The sequence below is a fragment of the Oreochromis niloticus genome, linkage group LG14 (assembly GCF_001858045.2).
Source record: "Oreochromis niloticus isolate F11D_XX linkage group LG14, O_niloticus_UMD_NMBU, whole genome shotgun sequence".
Taxonomy (NCBI): Eukaryota; Metazoa; Chordata; class Actinopteri; order Cichliformes; family Cichlidae; genus Oreochromis; species Oreochromis niloticus.
In genome coordinates this window covers 5,794,645-5,818,554 of record NC_031979.2, presented here as the reverse complement: position 1 = coordinate 5,818,554, position 23,910 = coordinate 5,794,645, and the positions used below count along the sequence as shown (strand labels likewise).

The 23,910-nt window shown below is 43.0% G+C and overlaps 1 protein-coding gene across 3 annotated transcripts in view; it reads right to left on the bottom strand.

The window, feature by feature from the left end:
• The window catches only part of LOC100708831 (large neutral amino acids transporter small subunit 4), a 28,123-nt gene extending 4,871 nt beyond the window's left edge, over positions 1-23,252 (bottom strand). The window contains exons 1-13 of one of the 3 annotated variants that reach the window (XM_025898421.1): positions 23,040-23,252; positions 20,792-21,014; positions 16,420-16,639; positions 16,274-16,329; positions 16,039-16,115; positions 6,873-6,965; positions 6,548-6,681; positions 5,943-6,154; positions 3,135-3,278; positions 2,998-3,015; positions 2,646-2,772; positions 2,429-2,561; positions 2,000-2,073 (exon numbers count right to left, since the gene is read on the bottom strand). In XM_025898421.1, coding sequence (XP_025754206.1) covers positions 2,000-2,073; positions 2,429-2,561; positions 2,646-2,772; positions 2,998-3,015; positions 3,135-3,278; positions 5,943-6,154; positions 6,548-6,681; positions 6,873-6,965; positions 16,039-16,115; positions 16,274-16,329; positions 16,420-16,639; positions 20,792-20,951 — 1,448 coding nt within the window. In that variant the 5' untranslated portion in view covers positions 20,952-21,014; positions 23,040-23,252. Of the gene's footprint in view, positions 1-1,999; positions 2,074-2,428; positions 2,562-2,645; positions 2,773-2,997; positions 3,016-3,134; positions 3,279-5,942; positions 6,155-6,547; positions 6,682-6,872; positions 6,966-16,038; positions 16,116-16,273; positions 16,330-16,419; positions 16,640-20,791; positions 21,015-21,164; positions 21,187-23,039 lie in introns of those variants that run through there. The other 2 variants (XM_025898422.1, XM_005461019.4) reach the window with 2 other exon arrangements.
• Between the last annotated feature and the right edge of the window lie 658 nt (positions 23,253-23,910).

Below are 23,910 nucleotides of genomic sequence, written 5' to 3'. Positions count from 1 at the left end.
CTGGGAGCACTGTGAGAATCATGTTCTTTGATTTCTCCAGTGCCTTCAACACTATTCTTCCCTCGGTTCTGAAGGACAAGCTGGAGAACTCTGGAGTGGACCATCACCTCACTACCTGGATTTTGGACTACCTCACCAACCGACCACAGTATGTGAGGACTCAGGGCTGTGTGTCGGACAGGGTCGTCTGCAGTACGGGGGCCCCACAGGGAACGGTTCTGGCTCCGTTCCTCTTCACCATCTACACTGCAGACTTCTCCCACAACTCCACCCAGTGCTTCCTGCAGAAGTTCTCTGATGACTCTGCAATAGTCGGCCTCATCACTGATGGGGACGACATGGAGTACAGAGGACTGACTCAGGACTTTGTGGACTGGTGCCAGCTGAACTACCTCCAGATCAATGCCAGTAAAACCAAGGAGCTGGTGGTAGACTTCCGCAGGCACAAACATCCTCCACTGCAACCACTGAACATCCAAGGTATGGACATTGAGGCTGTGGACAGCTACAGGTACCTTGGTGTTCATCTGAACAACAAACTGGACTGGACTCATAACTCAGACGCCCTCTACAGGAAAGGGCAGAGCAGACTGTACCTGCTGCGGAGACTCAGGTCGTTTGGAGTGGAGGGCCCACTCCTGAAGACCTTCTATGACTCTGTGGTGGCCTCAGCCATCTTTTACGGTGTGGTCTGCTGGGGTGGCAGCATCTCTGCTGGGGACAGGAAGAGACTGAACAGGCTGATCCGAAGGGCCAGCTCTGTTCTAGGATGCCCTCTGGACCCAGTGGAGGTGGTGAGTGACAGGAGAATGGCGGCTAAGCTGTCATCCCTGTTGGACAACATCTCCCACCCCATGCATGAGACTGTGACAGCACTGAGCAGCTCCTTCAGTGGGAGACTGCGGCACCCACGGTGCGGGACGGAGAGATTTCGCAGGTCTTTCCTCCCCACTGCTGTCAGACTCCTCAATAAAGACTTTAACTGATCAAACACACACATGTGCAATAACACTAAGTGCAATAATCTTCCTGGCATTGTTGTATTTTTTACTCAGTTGTATATAGCATTTGTATTCTATTTTTATCTTATTGTATATTTTATTCTATTTTATTCTACTGTATATAGTATTTTATTTTATTCTATTCTGTACAGTTGAGTACTGTATTTATTCTTATTTTATTTTATTCTAATTTTTGCTTCATAACTTTTGCACTGTCCACTTCCTGCTGTGACAAAACAAATTTCCCACATGTGGGACTAATAAAGGTTATCTTATCTTATCTTATCTGGTGTAGGACAGCGTTACTGCACAATTCCTTACTGGTTTGCCATCATCTTCGCTCTCGCTCTGCAGGCCTACTTGCTGTCCCTAGAGTGTTTAAAAGTAGAATGGGAGGGAGAGCCTTCAGTTTTCAGGCCCCTCTTCTGTGGAACCAGCTTCCAGTTTGGATTCGGGAGACAGACACTATCTCTACTTTCAAGATTAGGCTTAAAACTTTCCTTTTTGCTAAAGCATATAGTTAGTGCTGGACCAGGTGACCCTAAATCCTCCCTTAGTTATGCTGCAATAGATGTAGGCTGCCAGGGATTCCCATGATGCATTGAGTTTTTCCTTTCCAGTCACCTTTCTCACTCACTATGTGTTAATAGACCTCTCTGCATCGAATCATATCTGTTATTAATCTCTGTCTCTCTTCCACAGCATGTCTTTCATCCTGTTTTCCTTCTTTCACCCCAACCGGTCGCAGCAGATGGCCGCCCCTCCCTGAGCCTGGTTCTGCTGGAGGTTTCTTCCTGTTAAAAGGGAGTTTTTCCTTCCCACTGTCGCCAAAGTGCTTGCTCATAGGGGGTCATATGATTGTTGGGTTTTTCTCTGTATTTATTATTGTGCTATCTACTGTACAATATAAAGCGCCTTGAGGCGACTTTTGTTGTGATTTGGCGCTATATAAATAAAATTGAATTGAATTGAATCTTTTAAACATGTCAGACACTTACACAGCAGCATAAAGCCCGCCAACTGCAGAGTGGATGAAGCCTCTCACAATAGTGTGCAGGATAAAGGAGACAACCTGAAGTAGGAGAGAAAAGAGGAAAAGAAAGATTTTTTACAGTAAATAAATGCTCAGGCCACACCTGCTGGGTATTCACTGAAAAACAAAAGGGTTTGTCTTTGACAAATGAGTTTCAAGAGAGAACAAAATAAACTGCAACAACATTTTTGTCCAGCAGGTGGCTCCACAGCACTGAGAAATAGCAGCAGCTGCATTGCCATGTGAGTGGTTTAACACCGTGTGCATTGCTCTCTTCTGCAGTGTTTAGTCTCCCTCTAGGGGAGACCTACAGCACCAGCACATGCAGAGGAGCGTGAACCCCCAACACCTAAACACTTTATTAAAATGACTCCCCCAGCCTCCTACTGCATACCTGAAGTGGGAGGTTGGGGATGATACAGGTAACTCCAAAGCCAACCAGGAGTATGTTGGTGAAGATAAAAGCTCTGGTGGCATTGACGATCTTCTGGATCCGCTTGTCAGGGCGACGGGGTTGACCAGGCTCTCTAATAGAACAAAAGAAGAAGAAAACATTGAGAACGTCTGGGGTTTTATAGAATTATTTGTTACTCCTGAGCGTGCACGCTGACCTCTTGGTGCTCTTGTCATTTTCATCCTCACAGTCTTTAAGCTTCCAGTCCATGACGTAGCCAATCACAGGAGAGGTGACCAGACAAAGGAGCTGGAGCACGCCAAAGATGGAGGTGTACACGCTCACTAGGAGACAAACAGCAGCAGAGGCAGCGTTATTACAGTTTCAGGGTGAACATCTGGTAAACAGTACGAAGACATCAGAGGGTGGTGCACACTGACAGGAATGGAAAAACAGTTTGCCGATGTCATGGAGCTATTGGGGGGTCGGGGGTCATGCAAAAAAGTGGACAAACAGTTTAGGGTAGGGAGGGGGGCAGAAGGTTGCTAATGTGGCCTCATGTCTCTTACCCACTTCCATCCTCTCCACTGCAACAACAGCAGGAAGCCAGCATGACAGAGATGTCAAAGATGTGTTAAAGATAAAAACGCAACTGCTCTCAGAACATGTATAGCTTGACACACTAGCTTTATGAAACCACACACACCTGTGCTGAGGTCTCTGTCTGTTAGGGACTCCAGGATGGTGTTCATGGCTCCCATGTAGAAGATGAGGCGCAGCTGAGTCACGCACATGGTGATAAGGCTCAGCAAGAAGATGGGACTGAAGATACTCTTCATGAAGCTCTGAGCTGCAGAGGAAATAACAGAAGTCAGGGTGAGATCAAATCACTGTGTTAATATACCACAAAGATATTAACCAAAAATATTGGATAAGGATATTTTTTTCCTTCTATGCACAGTTATATGAAATCATCCAAATCATTTTACGGAGCAGAAAGTTCTATAATCTGTTTTCATGACCTTACAGATGCACGCTGCCTGCATCAGAAGATACGATGTTTTCAAAATCAACTTTATCTGTGCACGCTGTAGGAAAAACTAAGAGCAAAAGTCAATGTAAGGGCTAAGATCAGCTGTTCACTGCTTGTGGAAAATGACAATCAGTTTTCAAAAAAGTATTTAATGGCTCTAAAGTGTTCAGTGGTAGAAAAAAATGACAAAATATACGAGGCCTAAGTTGTGGTACACTGAGGATGACTTTAGGCATAGCAGTGCTTTGAGATAAAAGTCTAACCTGAGCCAATACCAAGAGGTGTATTTACCACATTTGTTTCTTTTCTCATTGCTATTCATATCATATGAGTCAACTAGGTCAGGATCAGTCAATATCGACCTATATCAGGCTATAAGTTCATTGCTGGTTCGCTGAGTGTTAGTGTTAGCATTTATAGGTTTGCTAAATTCACTCAGTAGTTATATTCGTCAGTTGTTCTTACATAAACAAACCCATGGATTAAAAAAAGAAAGAAAAAAAGATAATTTTAATAAAAACAGGAATGTACGAGTGAATTCATAGCATCTTGACAAACAACCTACATGATAATGACCTCGTTTGAAGCCTCCACTATCAGCAGCAACAAACTTTCATCTAAGGTACAGATGGTCAAACATGCAGAGCCTCTTTTCACTTTCTAAACAGATGGAAAACTCCACCAATAAAGCCTCTCCCGCTGGCTGAGAGGAAAGGATGAGACTGACATGTAAATTTTCCCACTGGCACCCAGGTGCCATGGTGACATCTTAATGTGAATGAATGTCTGGAGGATTCAAAGAAAGGCCGGTTCTAGGAAAAGTTGATCATTAATGAATGGTGTGGATAGAAGTGGAAAATGGACAGCTGTCCATACATAGAAACGCCGGACACACCAACTAATGATGGGTGCCCAGATGAAGCAGATGGGTTCATTACCTTCAACAACAGGTATCTATCCTGGACTTAATTGTTTGAAAATGCTTGTAAAGCACTAAAATAATTTATAAGTGAACACAGCTGTTAATGTAAAACTAGCTTATATTTCATTTCAACATTTACAAAATCCGCCAATATATTTACAAAAAGTTCTTCAACCTTCATTCTCTATCTACAGCCCTAGTACAAAATGTATCTAACATACCAAACAAGTGCTGACTGTGCCGGTCCAGATACATGATTTAAGCGCATTACTAACAGAAAACACAAACATTTGGATCTGACCTTGATCCTTATATCTGAGGAGGCAGGATGAATAGGCCAAGGCCTAAGATGCATGTACTCTGCAACCCTCACAGCTGCTTCAACTTACATCAAACGGAGAGGGGAACAAGTTTGTGTGTGAGGGTGTAACATGGGCCTCTTTAAACAGCCCCAGACATGACCAGGCTGTTATGAAACCAGCCATGGGCATCCTGAATGCACTGAAAACACACACAGTCAGAAACTGACTGTAATGGCTGATACAGTCCACCACAGTGCTTCTCTAAGGCTCCCTGCCAGCGCGACACACACCTGCTGAGCCCCTTTCTAAGAACAGGGTCTGAACCGATTCCACGGTCCGTTTGGTACCAAAGAGACCGAGAGAGGTGTGACAAGACTAACCCACTGGGGGTCCCTGACCCTGGTAGGAAAGCCAGGAGGGCATGGGTAACAGAGGTTATCTTAGCATGGATGTGATATTTTCCAGCCAGCCAACCTAAAACACTACATACAGTGTTATCACATTTTAAAAATGTAAAAACTAACAGAAGTGTTAACCTTTTTAAAAAATTTCACACTTTAAAACTTACATTAATTTGAAATACATAATTGTTAAATATTCTATGTAAATAAAATTCATTGCCAAAATAAATGTAAAAATTGTAGGTATATTAATAAGTATATTGTCTATATTTTAACTTGGATTTATGATTCAAAGCACACAGTAAGGGCATTAAGTTAATTTTTACAAATTATAGAACACTTTGCACTTAAGGAGCCTACACTATAACAACGGAATTCAAGTCTTTATTTTTCATATCAGTGGGATTTATTTTATTTATGCTGGATTCCACTTGGCAGCAGTCCTTTCAAAGAGAAGAGATGCACTTTTATGACTTGATTACTGGCAAACCTAACACACGTAGCACCTCTTTTGCTCAGTTCATTTTAAGTCTAACTGCACCAGCTGACTGACTTTTGAGTTGTGACAATATTCATCTCCTCAAGAATGACTAATTTGATCATAAGGCACACTTATGCTGACTTGTGCATGTTTTTGGATTTCCTCCTGTCACAGACAGCAGTTACATTCTGTCAGCAGCTTGCTGGAGATTCCAGTTTTGACGACCAGATGGCAAAGAAAGCCACTGCTAAAAACTGTGAATGGGCTTTTACAGTCTTTCAAGAAACATAACTGTTGCTCCAATTCAAGTAGTTTCTATTTTAAGTTCAGTCTTTATATAACAGACTTTAGATGTTAGAGCTTATTCAGACTTACTCTCCTCCTGACTCTTGCAATTCACCTCCAGGTCAACAGTGGACAGGCACAGCTTGTTGGCCTCTTGTGTGGACAGCTCTTTGGAGGGCGCATCCTGCTGCTTTATGGCGTGGCCTACGCTCAGACGGCGTCCCACTGTGGTCACCTGCCGATAAAATTGCTTACCGGTGATCTTATGGTCAAATCCTAGCCAGCTGAATTTGATTTTCACCCTGAGAAAGGAAAGTAAGAAAGAAAGGGAAATGTAAGCAGACACCAAAAGTAAGAGGCTAAGTAAACATTAAAAGATCCAGGTGAATGAGAGCAAAGTAGGCTGATCATCTGGTTTTATGGTCTTTCCCCTTTAGGGCTCTAATGGTCTCCACTGCATTATTTTGGGATTTACTGCAGATAAGTGTGTGCGCTTGTACGTGTTTGGAATCTTGCAGTGTGTATGAGGTAAAGCAGTGATCTCTGTGGAAAATCCAGCGTGCCTAGGCTCAGTCAGAATCATTTTTCGAGCAGGTGTAACTCGAGCTTAGCTAATAATTCTGCTTAAAAACAGCTACACATATGTCCATGCGGCTTTGTGTGCATGCCAGACTAAGTATGCCTGTTTGTCTTACGTGAAGTCCATGTCTTCTGGGCCAGGGAAGGGCTCCAAAGGCCAGTTGATGAAGCAGTTCAAGAAGACGAGGCAGGCACAGCCGGCCCAAACCAGAAGGATGGAGATGAATGTGGCACCCAGATCATAGATCACCTACAGGCAGGAAGACAGGATCCACACAAAAACATCATAATGGAGAATCAATAACACACTCTCCAGTTGCAGGGTTATTCCTTCTGAGTTAATACTGCCCTTTAGGAAAATCTTTCAGTCATGGATGAGGACATGTGGATGTTTGAGGTAAATCAAGAATCAGCCAGGGTAAGTGAGTGACTGTATGTTACCTTGATGCCAGGGAAAGTGACAGCAGAGGAAGCATAGGATCCAATCATCAGGGCAATGAAGGTCGACCTCAGATCTCCAAACATGTTGGGCAGCTGTGAAGAGAGCAGACAGATCAGTTTAGACATTTAACTGCAAGACCAATTTCCTTTTAAATGCACACTCTTATGAGTCCACAGACTCATAAGAACCAAAGCAGTCAAGCTTGACCTCTTTATGTCACCTGGCTATGATTTACATTATCAAAAAAAAGTGGCCAAGGGCTTAAAGGAGGACAAAAAATAATCAATAATCCATAGCACGCAGAAACTGCGAAACAAAAACAAAAATAAAACAGCTTTCTCGTTAGCTGTATCAGTTGAAGGCTTTTGAGTGTGAAAAGTGAAGCCTGTGGAGAAGTGGTTTGTTCTGCATTCTTTATGATGCCCAGTAGGAGGCAACTCCTCTCATTGCAAAAACAAGTCTGGATCTTAAATCTAATGACAGTCCCATATAAAACAAAACAGAAGAAAAAGCAGAGTAAGGTGTGACTACCAACTACTACATTTGTGTGCAATGCCCTGAACTATTCCCCGTGATCCACCACTCAAGTGCATTCAGGCAGGCATGCCTCTTTACAGCAATATAATACATGTTTCTATAGAGCTCGTGCTCAGCCCTGTCATCCACGTTCAATTTGTAAAGACAGATGATCAAAATGCTGAACTCAAGGTTAAAGTCCCCCATAACTGGACCGTTCATGTCTTCTGCTGCAAATGAAAGTTTTTAATGACAGCACACCATGAATCTGTTTTCACTGTGAGTAATATTAGCTCATGTGGGCTAATCTCAGCAAACCACTATGCTATGCTACATTTTAGCATTTGCTGCTTTGTACTTGAAATGGTGCCTGAGGAAACAGGCTGTACTGTTCAGGAAAAGTTACAGCATTGAACCAAACTCACATGTATCACAACCCATTAACCTACAGCAGTGGAGCTGCTGCAGTCAAAATGACATCTATTACCCATCTGTAATTGGATTAGCTTCATTTCTGCTCTGTGGACAGCATATTAGGTTGCACACTAATCTTTGTTGTCATATTTTGTCCTTATACAATCCACTTAGACCTGCAAATGGCCACTGACTGTGAAAGAATGCAGCACACTGCATACATACGGCAAATGGTTTAATCTGCTGCTCACAAATATTGACTGCTGATAGTCTTGTCCCCACCAAGTATGTGCACACTCTGTGCTGCACGCATTAATGTGTTTTTGTTCCGAGATCTGCAGAAGAGCAGAGACAAAAAAAGCTCGGGTCTTCCATAATGACACTCCGCTCTTGACGAGAGATAAGTGTACGCCCTGTTCCTTTACTAGGCAACTTCAGAGTGTAAACAGCCGTCTTGAGGAAGTGAAAAACAGCGTGAAAAATGAGAGCACCATGTGGCTGACTGGTCTGATGTAGGTCAGAGTTCATCTGTGCCATCTGGATTCAAAGTGCTATATAGGAGAGAGGAAATCAAACTCGGAGTCAAAAGCATTGAAAGGAAGCTCCTGCAGTAAACGAGCACAGGCAGGGAGTTCAAAATTTGACTGTAACTCATCAGTGAAAGCGTTATTATGGGTCATAAATAGCGGAGGCGCTTCCCTCCAGCTCCGCTCTCATTGTCCTCATCTGTCCATCCACCCGTCCGTCGAGGCGCTGTGCTCGCCACAGGGGCGAAGCTTGTTAGCCAGCTGCTCGAACCCCCTCACCCCATATGAACGTCACTCCCTGTACTAATTGGAGCAAAGGTGAGCCACAAAAAAATCACTACACCCCAGCCAGGTCATCCAAAACAACAAGGCCCCCCCAAATTCCTGCACAACAAGGGGGCAAGTTGGCTGCCCTTTGGCTCGCTTGGTGAAGAGGAGACAGAGGACACGTAGATCCCCGTCTCAGCAGATTCTGTGTCACGATGACAGCGGCCCGCTCACAAATCTATGCAGTCAGCAGGTTCAGATTTCCCTGCTGGCGCTGCAGCACTTCCTCACTCTGACCTGTGATGATGGCTCTTTTTATGCCAGACTTTTGCAAGACTTTTGTTATTATATTGCAAATCATGGGAAGAGTTTGATTTAAGCAACTGAATGAAAATGATCAGTGAAAAAGTACTTCAATGTAATCCTCCATTATTTCATTATAAGCATGTTGTTTAAGAACAACAGAAATCACTCTGGGGGGCAGATTCTCTAATAAGTTATTTTAATCCAGGCCCTAAATCCCTAGTTCAAATAAATAGCTCCCCATTCAGTTACCAAATATTCAGTACAGTTAAACAAGGAACAAGGCCACTGCAGTGTTGATAAGTCAGTCCCTGACTTTTCTGCCATTCACCTTTTTTGTCTGATGAACGGAACTGTTATCATTGGCATTAACTTCGGTGAGCACACTGGAGAGTGGGAGAAAACAAAATCACGTGAGTGAACGGTAGCATGCCCGAAGCAGTGGGAAAAAAAGAAAAAAGAAACATAACAGATCTAGTGCTTGTGATACTGCTGAGCAAAACAAGCTTACGTCACACTGGGAGTTTCTGTGACTGACTCTAGTTCTTAGTCAGAGTCAGCTGCTGAGACCACTGTTTCCCAAAAACATGTCACAAACCGGTTTGGACTGCTAATCATGAAAGGAGAAGTAGGGATTAATGGGTTCAGCAGCGTGAGGACAAAATGTGGGCGGGTGTGTCGATGGGAGCAGCAGCTGTCGGGCTCGATGAGGAAGAGATAGCAGAGATTCTGTAGCTTCAGTCAAAAACACTTAAGTCAGGCAGACTGACCAAAGAATCAGCTGTGGCCTCACGTGCTAACAGACACACTGTAACTGTAAATGGCCTCTCAACAACAGACAAAACTATGCTCCTGTGATCACAAATTTGTGACGTGGTATAAAGACACTTTTTTCTCAAAGGGGATTCACTGAGTCTGTATATATGAACGAGCTCTTGATCATGAAAGTGATCAAAAAGCAGCTGACTCTTCATGCAGGCTCACAGCTCAGTGAAGCTCTGTGCACAGCTTCACAGAGTCAATCCCACAACGCTGCAAATACACGTAACAATGCTAACATGATAAGAAAAGGTAACACCTTGTACTTTGTAATACTGTTTACATGAGCTGTACTAGTGTTTCGTGTCTATCTGCTAAAGGACTGCAGATTTAAATTAGCTACTAGCTTCAGATGAATGTTTTTAAATATGATACAACACTATATTTTTTAGATTTTAGCCCATTTCTGACTATTTCTGCCCCAAGTAAGAAAATCTGTAATTTTTATATCTGCTCATTTCTTATTTGTCCTGCAGTGTGCATGCAGTTGAATCTTTTCCCCTTTTATGTGCTTGTACATTAACCATCTTAAGAAGGTTAATGTACCCTTACACTTTGTTGGACATATGACAATATTGTAGGGCCATGAGAATATACACTGTTCTGTACTTTTTAACACCAAGTCAGATGACATGAGAGCTTTCATAAAAATGTTTTAGTTCCAATTCCAACTTGGACGATAATATTTACAACCTAAATATGATATATAATGGCTTGAAAATTGTAATCATACTCTTAAATGTCAACCATATATCTGCACAACACTTTATGGCAATCCATCCAACAGATGTTTGTTAAGCTAGCTAAAAATCTGTGTGCGTTTTTCAGTCCCAGTCCCTGTAAGACCTGACTTCAGAGAACAGCCGCTTGTTTTGGTGCTTTTTCTAATCATCAGAGGAATGTGTCGCCTATGTTTCTCGGCCTTCAAGGTACAGTATGTGATCATGTAGTTCTTGATCCAACGCCTTCCCAGTGTTTGCTGTGGAAATTTCACCTATGTCCTCACCTTTCTGCTTCACTAAATACAGGCTTTGCTAATCCCTTACTACTTCTTTTAGTTTTCTAATCTCCACATCATCACAGATATCACACTTGCTGTGTTCATTTCCACTGTGAGTGGTGCAGGAACAGACTGAGCACAGCCTTATACCTCTCTAAAGGTAATAACACCCATCACCAACCGCTCTTGTTGCTTCGTCCCTGAATAGCCCTTTTGTTAGCTCTATGGTCACAGTGTATCCGTGCACAAAGTACACACATGATGGGCCCTGTATTTGAACGGCCACTAAAGGTCTATTTTATCTTCAGAGCAGTGACCTGGAGATAAGAGATCAGGGACTGGTTATTGGGTTCAGCAGGTGTGTGGGGTTTTTTTGTTTTTTTGGTAATGCACGTGATTGATAAATGGTGTAAACATAAAGACAACAATAAAACATCAATATATCTGGAGACACAAACATGAAAGCAAAAAGTGGGCGTTTGGGTTTTTGTTTGAAGGGTATCCATGTAACTTATCATTTCACTTATCATTTTAGCAAGCTGTCAATATCATCAGTGTGATTTATATGAATGAGTGAAAAGAAATGTTTCTTTCACAAATGCTCCTTTTTAGCTAGTCTCAAGGTCTACAGAGGTTGTTTTGGGGTTTTTTTGCATCAGCACAACCCTTTTATCAGCCTTGATACAAACAGGTGGATTACTTAAAGGCATGCTAACAGCTTAGCATCACTGTTAAGCCACAGACAACTTCAAGAAACTAGGCTAGCACTGATGAAAGAAATTGCATGGGCTAGAAGCATAGGGTTTAAATGAGTTGGATAACTGGAATTGGTTCTTGACTCTTGCGTTTTTTTAGTATAGTAGTTGCCTTTGGCAAGCGTTCTTGTCTATTCTTACATCCTGAAGAAAAATCCCTATAAGTATAGCAAAAACTACACATGGAAGTTGGGGACTTATGCAGTGGGCACATTAGCATTGCCCTATTTTGTTGATAAGGCAGGCGGAATGGGCTAAGAAGTGTTTTATGACCAGGGGGGCATCCTGATTTGATTTGCAAAAGGCAATATGCAAGCAATGTTACTGAGCTTTCCAATTTAGTACAGCACTTAAAAGACCAGCAAACAGATCTGAGCAAAGTTGAAAGAGTTTGCAATGCCTAATGTAAGCAAGGTTAATGCAACAGAGTCAAGTTAGATGGATACATTTCAGTCTGTGTCCTGTAGAAAAATATAACGTTTAACATTTTAAATAAACAATCTGCCATCATCAGAGATTTAAAAAAAATGTTTAAAAACACACCCAAATGGAAAAGGTTTAAATAGAAAAAACAGTATTGCCAAAATTATTTTATGTTAGGCATGTAACATCATAAATCTTTAGAAATATTCCCTATTTAGCATGTGGCTAAAACAAAACCTGACCATAATGCTCGATGTGCTTCAGCTGTAAAATTTTAAACACACTTTAACTCAACCTGTTTATTAGCAAATATTAACATTAGCATTTAGCTCTACCTTACGACAACACTACAGATTTGCTAGCATACCTGTGTGAGTCAATACTGTAAAACTTTTTTTTTAATAATGTTTGCTTCAAATAAACGCACAGGCGCGCTGAAACCTGCGCTGACTCATTGTTATTTGGTGACAGTGCTGAATGTAATGAGTGCAAACAGAAGAGCTGTGACCCACTTATACATAATAAGTAGGCTCTACGTGTTTGTTTATTATATATCAGAGGGGCTTCGGGCAAGATTGACTCAGGCAACGGAGTAAGACTACAGTCTGCATCTATTGTCTTATCACTGGACTGTGCAAACATTCTGTCACTGCAATTTTTTGGCCATGGCACACTTTTGCGCAAAGTTTGTACGCCACCAAGAGTGTGTGTCTGTGTGCGCTGAGTGTTTAAAACTGAAATGAAAAAGGCAGTGTGAAGTGACAAAGACACCTGGGTGAGGAGTGGGAAAATATGCTGAGTCTTTCGTGCAGAAAAAAAAAGAAGAGAAAATTTGATTCAGCCGTCTGAGAGGAAAGAACAGAGAAATGAAAGGAGGAAGAGGGTTTTGCCGCAGCAAGTGGAAACTTCAGCACCCTGATGCTGCTTGACCATTGAGAACCAGCTCTAACCGGTCCTGTCCTGAAACACAGGATAGTCATAAAGAGCAGCCAAGTGGGCCATAAGAACAGCAAACACCAGATGACAAACACCAAAAGGCATACTTCATTCAACCTGACGTCATCTCACTCTCTCGCTTATTAGAAGTCAATTTCTTTTTCTAAACTTACTTAGGGGTGAAACCAGCAAACAACAAAGCCAGCAATGTTTCCACCAGAAATATGACTTTGGAAGGGTGCGGATGTCTCTGAGCTAACATTAAGATCCAACACTACCATTAATCTGGGATTTGCAGTCATTCCAGCTCCTCTATTCTAGATCCCTCAGCCACCCCGATCAGACCATTCACGTCGCTACGCAACGCTCGATATCAGTGATTGCTGCTCTGTCTGGCCAGCTTCCATCTCACATTACTGAATAACTCCTGACCTTTTTCACTCCAACATTGTTTCCCTACGTTTTGTGCTGTAAACAGTTTATATAGTATACTGTGCTTCCTCCATCTCATTCCAGCCTGATCTTACTGCTTTTTGTTACAACTCCCATCCCTTCAGCGGGTGGAATGAAGGCCTGTGTGTGCACTTTACACATTGTCCAATCACTCCCCGTTTCACCTTCAGCCACATCTCAAAGTTGGAAAGTGACTCAGTGAAGAGAACATTTACATTTCACAACTATGACCACAAGTCAGCAAGCTTGCTGGTATACAAACGTGTTTTCAGATAAAGAAACAGTCTGTGCATTCAAGACATTGGACAAAAAGCAGATTTTTGAGCAGAGCTTCAGATTCAAACTCAGCAAGCAGGGTGGGCTATGACATGTCCCACCAGTCAGACAAAAACAAGAGGCGGAGCTTGGAGTGTGCCTGTGGGTGTGGTTTTACAGTACGTATATAGAGGGGGTTTGTAACATGAAACTGCTCACAAGTCAAAACTGTGAGGAATGATGAGCAAAGAGAAAGTCATTATTAACTGCAGCTCCCTTCCTCTCTTTTGTCTCCTGCACTCATCCTTCATTGCCTGTTTTCATCGACAGCTCGGGACAAAGAGTTTGGGTAGGATGTAGAATTGAGGCAAAGACAAAGAGGAAGAACGGAAGAAGTCAAATGAAAAGAGACTGAAAAGGAACATAAAGCAGTAGAGGAGGGAGATAATTTTGGGAACATGCACAGACACACAGTGAGAAAATGGCACAGGTCACAGTGACCTGAGGAGTTTCAGTGACCTATGATAGTCCAAATGCAGCTTGTTTTCCACGCCCTGAAAAATAAAGGTTATAGTTTCTCTCTCACAACCCTTCACACACAGCTTCAGGAAAAAGAGAATGAAAACAAATGAGCATTCACACAGCAGCACTTTTTATTTGCTTCTTTCTCAGTTTCTGCAGCATTTGATAAATTTAAATTACAGGGGCTCCACTTTTTTATGATTAGGTTTTATTTTTCAATACTTCTTAGCAGCATAGAACAATAACAATTTAAAAAAGGTTAAATTCACACGTTTTAAAAACCTTTTATGACCTTCTGAATCTATCGATTAAGTGCTTTTTAAGCTCTGCAAACACCCTGACACACACACACACACACACACACACACACACACACACTGAAGTGGCAGTATAACTGAAATGTTTGTCTGGACCTGCAAGGAGCGGTAAATCAGCTAAAATAACACACACACACACACACACACACACACACAGAGTTTCGACGGTCGTGTGAGAGCAGCTAAAACTGAAACAGGAGAAGACGAAAACAGGTGGGCTCAGACTAAAGTGCGGAGGGAGGAGTGCAGCAGGATAAAACCAGCTGAACAGCTAGTGCATGTATCCGTCAGGGTCCTAATACACAGCCTGGAAAGGAAATGGAAAAGCATGGGTGGAGAAGACACACACACACACACACACACACACACACACACATACACTGCCCTCCTGTTGCTACTTCCTGTTTGAGCCATTTCTGAGAGAGTCCACCTCTGCTGTTCAGGCTGGAAGAGAAATGCTGTAGCTACCATGAAGCAGCAAAGTGATACACATACGCGCAAGCACACACACACATACGTCCTTGTGTGGATGAAATAGTAATGAGGAGAGGGCTTTATTTGGCTCGTAGCCAGAGCAGGAGTGAATAATAGATCACTGCTCTCTGCCTTGTAACAACTCTCTTGCTCACGTGTCCTCTCCTGTGATGCAGCACTTTCTCTGACTGATGAGGTCATCCTGACCACTGGCTTTCCTCAGGCGCTGCATCCCTCACCACCCTTCTCCTATCTACACACCACCTCTTATACCTCTCCTCCAAGCAGTCTGTTGTCAGCCGTCTCTCTCCAGCTCTTCATTCAGCCATCTTTTTTAAATGTTCCCTCCGTCCAATGCATCCATCTTTCTGCCCCTCACTTCTTTGTATGCATGTCTGAAGCCATCACTTCACACTTCACTCTCTTCCTCCATCTCCACTTTTAATACCTTTTCATTTCTCCAGATATCACAGTGTTGTGGCTCGCTGATATTTTATTACAGGCTGTCATTCAGAGAGGAAACAAACTGCATGTAATTGCCAACGAAGTGGAGATTTTAGTGTCGGGTTGTAGAGAAGCTGGCGGCACTACCTTTCCTTGAAAAATGAGGTTGTTGTCGTAATAAATTAAAATCACTGAGGTATTCCACAACACTTTATTTACAGAGCTATGAGACATTTCACAGGGTGAAGGGATTCTTCAGCGTGCCTCTATGAGTTATGAAGGATATCCCAATAACGTGACCGAAAGTTTCATGTTCAAATCATAACATTTCATTCAAAGAATATATTTTAACCACAGCGGCCCACACAGACTACAGCCTCAGCAGGCAACTACCACGTCAAATAAGAGAGAGACTCAACAGTGAACAAATGCTGAACCCATACCCAAGGAAGAATTCCCGAGCAATGAAGATGGAGGTGAAAGCTAAAGGTCCAGTGGAAAAAGGGTTCTCAAAAGCTTATTTTGGGGAAAATTTAGTCAGTTTTTTTTGTTGTTGTTGTTTTGATTGCTGATTCTATACATGCAGTTTTATGTCCCAATCATGAGTCTCACCTCCCAGTAAAAAACAAGACTTTTGTGGAGAAGTAGGAATGAACCAGAGCAACAAATGAAATACCAGCTATAAACAGACCAAAGCTAAGTATGTCCCAATAATGTGAGCTTCGTAAAGCATCTCTTACCGTCAGTGAAGTGAAGGTCATGCACATGCCTCCAAACCCATTCATCGCCAATGCGAAGAAGATCAGGATGGACAGATCTACCGGAGAAAAGCAACACATGCAGATGTTACTAGACCAACTTACTAGGCCGACACATGACGAACCTCAGGTACTGTATCTGATTGATTAGCATTAATACATCACATGAGCCGTGATAATGTAATGAGATGTATGTGACACAGGTGGACGTACGTACTGTTGGGATCGCTGGCACCATAGGCGATGAGGAGACAGGAGAAGGCAAAGCAGGCACTGGAAAGACAAAGCAGTTGGTTATGAAAAACAGGTTGGACAAGAAAAGGACCATCGCTATCTAACAGACAGCAGGATTCACGGGCTCACCTCCCCAACAGTCGCAGCTTCCGCGGCCCGTATTTGTCCATGATAATACCCAGGGGCAGAGTTATGGCTGACAGCAAGAAGGAACCCACAGTAAAGGCCAGGTTCAGCATCTCATCCTGGTCTTTGCAGATGGGCCAGTTGTTCATTTCCAAGTACTCTTCTTCTCCGCCTTTGGCTGCAGGGGTGGATGTGTTGGAGAAGTTGAAGCTGGAGCTGTTTTCTGGTTGGAAATAAGAGAAGATAGAGTTTTGTGTACTTTTTTTTGTCAGTATTTCCATTTTCCAACATAAGACTAACAAGGCTAAGGTCCTGTTGACACAGTCTTCTAGACATTTCTAGAGGTGAGAAATGAACACCTGCTTGCTTTTTCAGAGCTTATTTCTAATATTACTCTGGAAATTCTGAGCTTTTGCAGCCACCCCTCCCCTCTCAGAGCTGAGCTGCTGATCAAAAAAGCCAGGAAACTCATTCAAAGGTCAAGTAAACAACCCAATACAGGGTAAACAAGTACCAGAATAGACCCAAAGTGAACCCCCCGCATGGTGGAGGGGAACTCTGTAACAGTTTTAATCAGTCTGCCTCCTCTGGTGAATTACTGGTAAACACAGTCCACCGAGTTCATGTGGAGTCTATTTTTGTCCTTGTGCTCGATAAGGCCGCTGCTGTTGGGTAAACTCTGCTGGTGTCAGACAGATAGACAGAGGACACAGAGGAGCACTGATTGAAGAAAACAACTCATCTTTGATTAGGCAAGGAAAACAATACAAGTCAAATCAGCAGTTACCACATACTTCATATGTGGAGGAGGGAGCTTTAAAGAGTGTCATCTGAGTGTTTTCTTCATTTGAGTCCTGCGGGCAAGTTTGCAGCAGCAGCTGAAGTCTCTGCACACTCAGTGTAAACAGAACTGGAAATCTGCTTCCCGTTACAAGAGTGTGTCACTGAGCTCTGCCTCTACTGAAGGGAAAAGGGAGGATGGGAGGAAGGATGTGTTGTTGTTGTTGGTCTCAAACCCCTGAGGCATGAGTTTGAGACCAACAGAAAGCTGTTATTTCATATTTAAGCCAGAGTGGTGCAGAAAAAAACTGGCATGTGCCCTGTGATGAGAGGAGATAAAAGGTAACGTGGCTAAATGAATATCTGATGACTGCAGGGTCATTCTAATGCTGGTGCATCCATTCACTGAGGGACGTGAGGACACTTGAGCTCCAGAGGCTGCTTTTAACTAAACACATGCAGAAGAGCTCAATTATGCACAAGGGCAGAAACATGGAATGATCTGTGGGATGTTACTAAATGTCCTCCAACTCTAATGTGATGCATTTTATTCAAGTGCATCCTCACAGTGGGATCTTCCCACAAGGTAGGCTGCATCATCGTCATACTGATTTACAATAAATGGATAAACGCCACAGTGCATTTCCAAGTGGGAAACTCTTTCCTTGGTTGCTGTTTCTACAGTTTGGGATTAAGCTTCCAATCGCAAAATCTCAAAATTATTCTTAAAAAAAGAGCCAGTACACATATGTAAAATTAAAAGTCACACTGATTCATCCACTGGGAACCATGAATAACTCCAAGATATTACACTGAATACATTTTAAATGGCACCTATAGTGTTAATAACAGTGGCGGTTCTTAAATCTGTTGGGAACCTGGGCAAAGATTCACAAGAGGGATGCCCGAAGTAATCTTCTTGATGTTTGTTGTATATTTGCTGCGGTGACAACTCAAATTCTCTCTGGGATTAATAAAGTTTCCCTGATTCTGATTATGTTATAACGAACAACAACAGTCCTATAAAATGAAAGAGATCATTTTTATTTTGGCACAAGACCCAGTTGACTGATGTCTATTGTCTATGATCTTTCAGCCTGCTAGCTATGCTAACAACCCAACAGGGTGAAGTCAGGTGGGGAAGTCAGATCTCTCCTACTGTTATTGCAAACTTTGCACATTGCCACTGCTGCAGTTTAACGTTTGAAGTTGCCGGCCTTGCCTGGTAGCAAGAAACACATCTGGTTAGTAAAGTAACGTGATCACAACAGTCAATAAAGTCTTTCATATTGGCACCACATCTGAAAATTAGTTACAGTTTTTTCATCTAATATTATTGTCAATTATAGAGTATGTGCTCTGCCTCCCAGGCAGGTATTTCACATCAACTAGACAAGAGCATTAAGTGCTGACTGTGAGAGATGATAGCAGCATCTGTCCTCCAGTAGCCCCAACTACTGCTGACTAATCAAATGGCCACAGCAAACATGAGTCAATAATGGAAGAACCCTGTCCACGCAAACACATTGAGGCATAAAGCTCCAACTCCCCTTCTCTGAAAATGTCTTTTTGATAAGTCACATTATGTCCACCACTCTTCAGTGTTCTTTTCAACACCACAGGAACCTTCTAAGATTCTCAACATGGCCTTTTGTTTAATAAACTCCTGTGGATACAAAGGATGTCACACAGCCTCATCTCCAACAAAGTGATTTGGTTTAATCATTACTACAATGTGCCAACAGGACTGTTCTTTTGGCTTGTCTGTTTACCAAGAAACGTTGTTTATCACTAAAAGAGTCAACTGACAGGAGAGCATGAGCAATGATAGGAGAAACATCGCTCTAGAGCCGACAAACCACAACCATGCTACAGCAGCTGTATTAACACAAAAACAGAGCAGTGACCTCTTGTAAGGATGTGGTTATTATGCAAAGGTCAAGTGATTGTTACAAGTCTGTACACCTACCCATGTAGCCTCAACAGGTAAAATACAAACAGAGCAGCAGCACTCTACTTCAACTACTGAAATCATGATTTCCTTTGGAGTAAAACAATAAAACTATAAAAAAGCTGTTTTGGTCACTTCACACCATAGAAACACCAAAGGGTAGGAACACAAACTGTCTATTTTTATGATTTAATTTGAGATATATGCGAAAACTGAACAAACAGCTCATTCAAATAGGATATCAGTCACACAAAGGATCATATATTCACACTGTGCCTTCATATTTAAGTCTCCAAAGCACCCCTTTCCTCCTTCATCAGGGCATCTGTTTGCAGGAAAATGCCTGCTCCTCCTAATTTCACTCACAGAAGTGAAATGTAAAAAAAAAAAAAAAAACCCAAAATGCGGATTTAACACAATAATGGGTGGTTCTTAAAAGTGTGGGCCTACAGTGATGTGACAGAGGTCGGGTCACTGTGGAAGGAGCTGAGTCAACAGTAAGAGATACCTAAAGCTTAATCAGAGCAAACAGATAAGGAAATGACCCAAGCAAAACAGTCAGAGAAAGAGAATTAACAGAGCTAAATTGATTTAAAAAAGGTTTTATATGCACAAATTAACCCTGCGAGGCTTTCGCGGCTGCTGCTTTGTAGGATACAAAGAGAGAAATACACAGAGGAAGATACAATCAGAGGATCAAAGAGACAAAGACAGAGAGCAGCCTGTCTGATGATCACTGTGGAGAATGAAGGGATGAATGGTCTCATTCACAGGCGGGCTGCAATGGATAAAAACTCAATCCCTGATGATGAAGATGAAGGGGCTAGTTCTTTTCAGCATGGTGTTACATTTCACCTCATCTACACTGTTTCTGTGGAGAGCACTGATTACCAAATGCTAGGAAGGAGGAACCGCTGTCCTCATCTGGTTGGGTTTTTTTTTTTTTGCTTTTTAAACAGGGCAATCTTTGATAACCAAATAATAACCCTCTGAGTACAGCAGCTCACTGCATCATCTTTGATCACAGAGTAGGAGACAGAATCAAATAACAACAAAATGACCATCTCTGATGCATCTGTGGCATTGTTGTGCAGGAGCACTTTATGGATGTTTTCGAGGGTTGTTCAGACCTAGGCTGCTGTCGCCATAATGACCCGTTTTCCACAAGAAGAAGCCAACTGTTGGATCAATGAGAAGCTTGTGCTTGCCAATATGCAGGCAGCCACTTTTCTCAAAGGCCCTGCTCCTGCTGAGAGAGGTAACACACTGTACTGAGGATGAGGTGCCAAAGTAAGATAAAACATGGGTGCTTTCTACAAAAAGGTTTGCACACTTGCTTATGTGTTCTGCATAATTCCACAGCAGAGGAACAGCAAGTACACCTGAGTGTTAAGATCAGTGTCCTGAGGCTTTCAGTTTTTTACTAGCTCAGGGGATCGTCATGCAGAAAGGAAGAAAGGATGGAAAATGAATGAATTTGATGTGTTTTTGTTGGAACAGGTCAAAGGGGCCCTGAGCAGATACTCAGGGCCCCTCCACCGCCGCCACCTTCCTCGAGCTACATCTCTAGCCCCCTCAAGTACTCGAAGTAAACAACCCCCCCTAACCAAAACCACAAACCCACTTACAGTAAAGTAGACTCACCTCGTCCTTTGCACAGGTAGGAGTAGAAGCCCTCCGACTTGAGCATGATGAGCAGGGACGACCAGCCAAGAAGCACAGCAGAGAAAAGCAGGTTCTCAATGACTGCTGTAACCGCCATCCACCAGCGGCGGGAGAAGGCCGTGGCCAGAGTAGGAGCCATTTTGGATGGATCAGAGGTAGCAATGTGCTAGACCTGACCGAATATGAGGAGGGCTGCTTAAGCCTGGAAGATAAGATAGAGACAGCAGAGACAAGATGACAACCAGAAATTATACCCATGGTGAGGTACTTCTTACTGGTTTATTTATAATTATTTTTGTTAAGTCTAGTTCATGTAGTTCTTTAACATTATGAAATATTTGAACAATATGACCTCTTGCAAGTGTTTTAGATGATTCCTGGAGCCATATTCAGTACAGGTCTTTTTTTCTAACCTGCTGAGGACGGTTGTGATCGAGAAGACAGTCACAAACTGGAAACAGCTGAGACATTTGAGGAGCAAAGCCCTCCTATAAATATTAAACTGTCTCCCCCTGACATATCTGATTGGCTCCAGGGTACAACAGGTCTCCTCTTATTGGTTGTTTGTACAGCAGCTACACGTGAGGTTGTTGTTGTATTCCACCCGAATAGGACACGGCAGAGGGTGTTTACATTTTTGAAAATGTTGTTTGTGTAAGTTTTGACGTGGAAACTGTCATATTTAAATTTTATTTTAGTTTTAATATTAAAAAATGCCATAACAGGACACGACTTCTCCTCTGCTTGTGCTGAAACGTGAGGCGTTTTATTTGGGGTTGTGGAGCAACCCTTTGTCATAAACGTTGTCCGAAAATCCCACTTCAACTGAATGCAGCGCAAGCTCAGCCGGTTCGAACCAGCGCGGCGCGAGACTCAGCTGCTGCTTGGTGTTCACCGCGAGCGCTTCTCAATAGGAGCTGGCTCTGCTGTTAATATATTGTGCACCGTTACAGAGGCTAACGTCATAACACATAAAATACTAACTGGAAATGTATTGAAACATCCAGAAATGAATTTATTACGAACACACAGCCCACATTTATCTGATAATACCGAGCGACATTATGTGTAATTGTACTTGTTTTAATTCCCCAGTAAAAACTCCATCTGGCTAGCACACATAACCTACTTGTTCCCTCCACTTTGCTCATTTTAGACAGTCATCTGTTGAAAGAAGGCCGGTTTAAGACTACTGTCCGTGTTTTTGTGTGAATATGAACTTTAGATATCCTAACTCGACGACCCCAACACTAACGGCCGTGAAAATAAGCTAATATAGCTTGAACACACACAGACCAGAGTTCATTAAAAGTTTGTGCATTTCTCAGCAGCAGCTTCGTCGCACTGAACAATGAGACAAAGAACACTGCGGGGAACGAGCAGAAGCCTTAGAACTGGTCTGAACTGGACTAAAAGCATCCGCACAAAACACCCCTCCACCGCCGCCACCTTCCTCGAGCTACATCTCTAGCCCTCTGCAAGAGACACAGAATATTATATTCCCATTCCGGTTTTGAATTTCAAAATAAAACGCGTTCGTGTTCAGCCGCGTGCTCTCAGCGCTCGACGCATTCTTGCTGCTTTTATTTTTGAAAACCACTTCGTCTGATTTTCCGGGTCTGCACCGGAAAATCAGACCCTAACCCTAACCCAGCATTTGACGCCGATCTCAGCCAGAAGCTCTCAGCTGTTCAGTATCAACAACAGCTCAGGGGGAACCGCCGTCATCATGCCCAAACAAAGACAGTTAACTAGACACAAACAGCCTCCAAAACAAAGCATCCCCGCTATCACTCTGCTTCTTCACAGCAGCTTCCGTCACATTACTTCTACCATAAATCGAACCAGTACTTTAAAAGCACCTTCAGTTTGGTTATTAATTATTAATAAAGAGAGGAAAATGAAGTATGTTTGTGTGTGTGTGCCTGTGTAAATATGGACTGTGTGATCATATCAGTTGTAAGTTTGCTGTAAAAAGCGCAGAAAAAAACGAAGCGCGGATGGAAAATGACTGACACACAGTGAGAGGCTGGATGAAGTTGATGACAGAGTCACGGCTGATGCAGCTCGAGCTTCCTCTCAGCAGCCTTTAAACAAAGCGGAGACACTGTGAGTGAAGGAGGACACTGCAAAACGCCGCCTGTCACAGATCACGTCCTCTCAGAGTATGTGCAGCCTCTTCCCCGGGGAGCAGTGTCTGCAGAGCATCCTCTGATGCGAACCTCACCTGAAGCGCGCGCGTGTGTGGATCCTGGAGGTGGCGTGGGTGTGGGGGGGTTCAGCTGAGCGGCTCGGTCCTCGCAGTCAGATCCGCCTCTGCGAGGGAGAGCGTCGGTCGGTGGAAGAGACGCGGGGCAGCGGTGACAGCTCACAGCCAGGTGCCTCCCGGCTTTCTTTAGTTCTCTGTTTTTCTTCTCGGGGGTCGTCGCCTCCTCTTTTATACTAGCGCAGCAGCGGTACACAAACAACAGAGCTACTCCATTGGCTACTGGCTGAGCTAGAGACCAACCGTGGCCAATCAGAGCGCTCCAATGTTATACATGTGCACTGTTTCACAATATATTAAGAAATATACTGTGAGGGCTTGTTTGGACACGGACTGAACAGCTGGTCATTATGTAGCTCTCACTGTGAAACAAAAACAGTGTCATAAAGAGGACAGCAGAACCCAGACTGTCCAGCTGTGATCTGTGGAGAAAAAATGTTCTGCATCTGCATTAACACTAGGTTTACTATCCTGCGCAAATTTGCGTAACTTCCCTAAACCCAATACCCCCTAGAATTACTGGCTTTTTTATTTTCTGGTGCAAGTCCCGAGGTGTTAAGCACCCCTGCTGAGATTTTCACAGGTCGTCAGCTTGTTTCTCCTACAGCTTTTGTTGTGCAAACCACCCATTGTCCTTGAGGCCTGGCACATTTGCATTTGCTCACTCAGAGTTGCTCAGATCCAAGGCAGGCCAAACCTCTGTGTTACAACTTTCAGAAATGCCTGATAGAAATGCTTCAACTTACTCATGAGATTTTGACCACATTTTTTGCGGAAGTCACAACTATACTGAATGCACGACCGTTGTTGCCAGCTGCAAGAAATGCTTGGT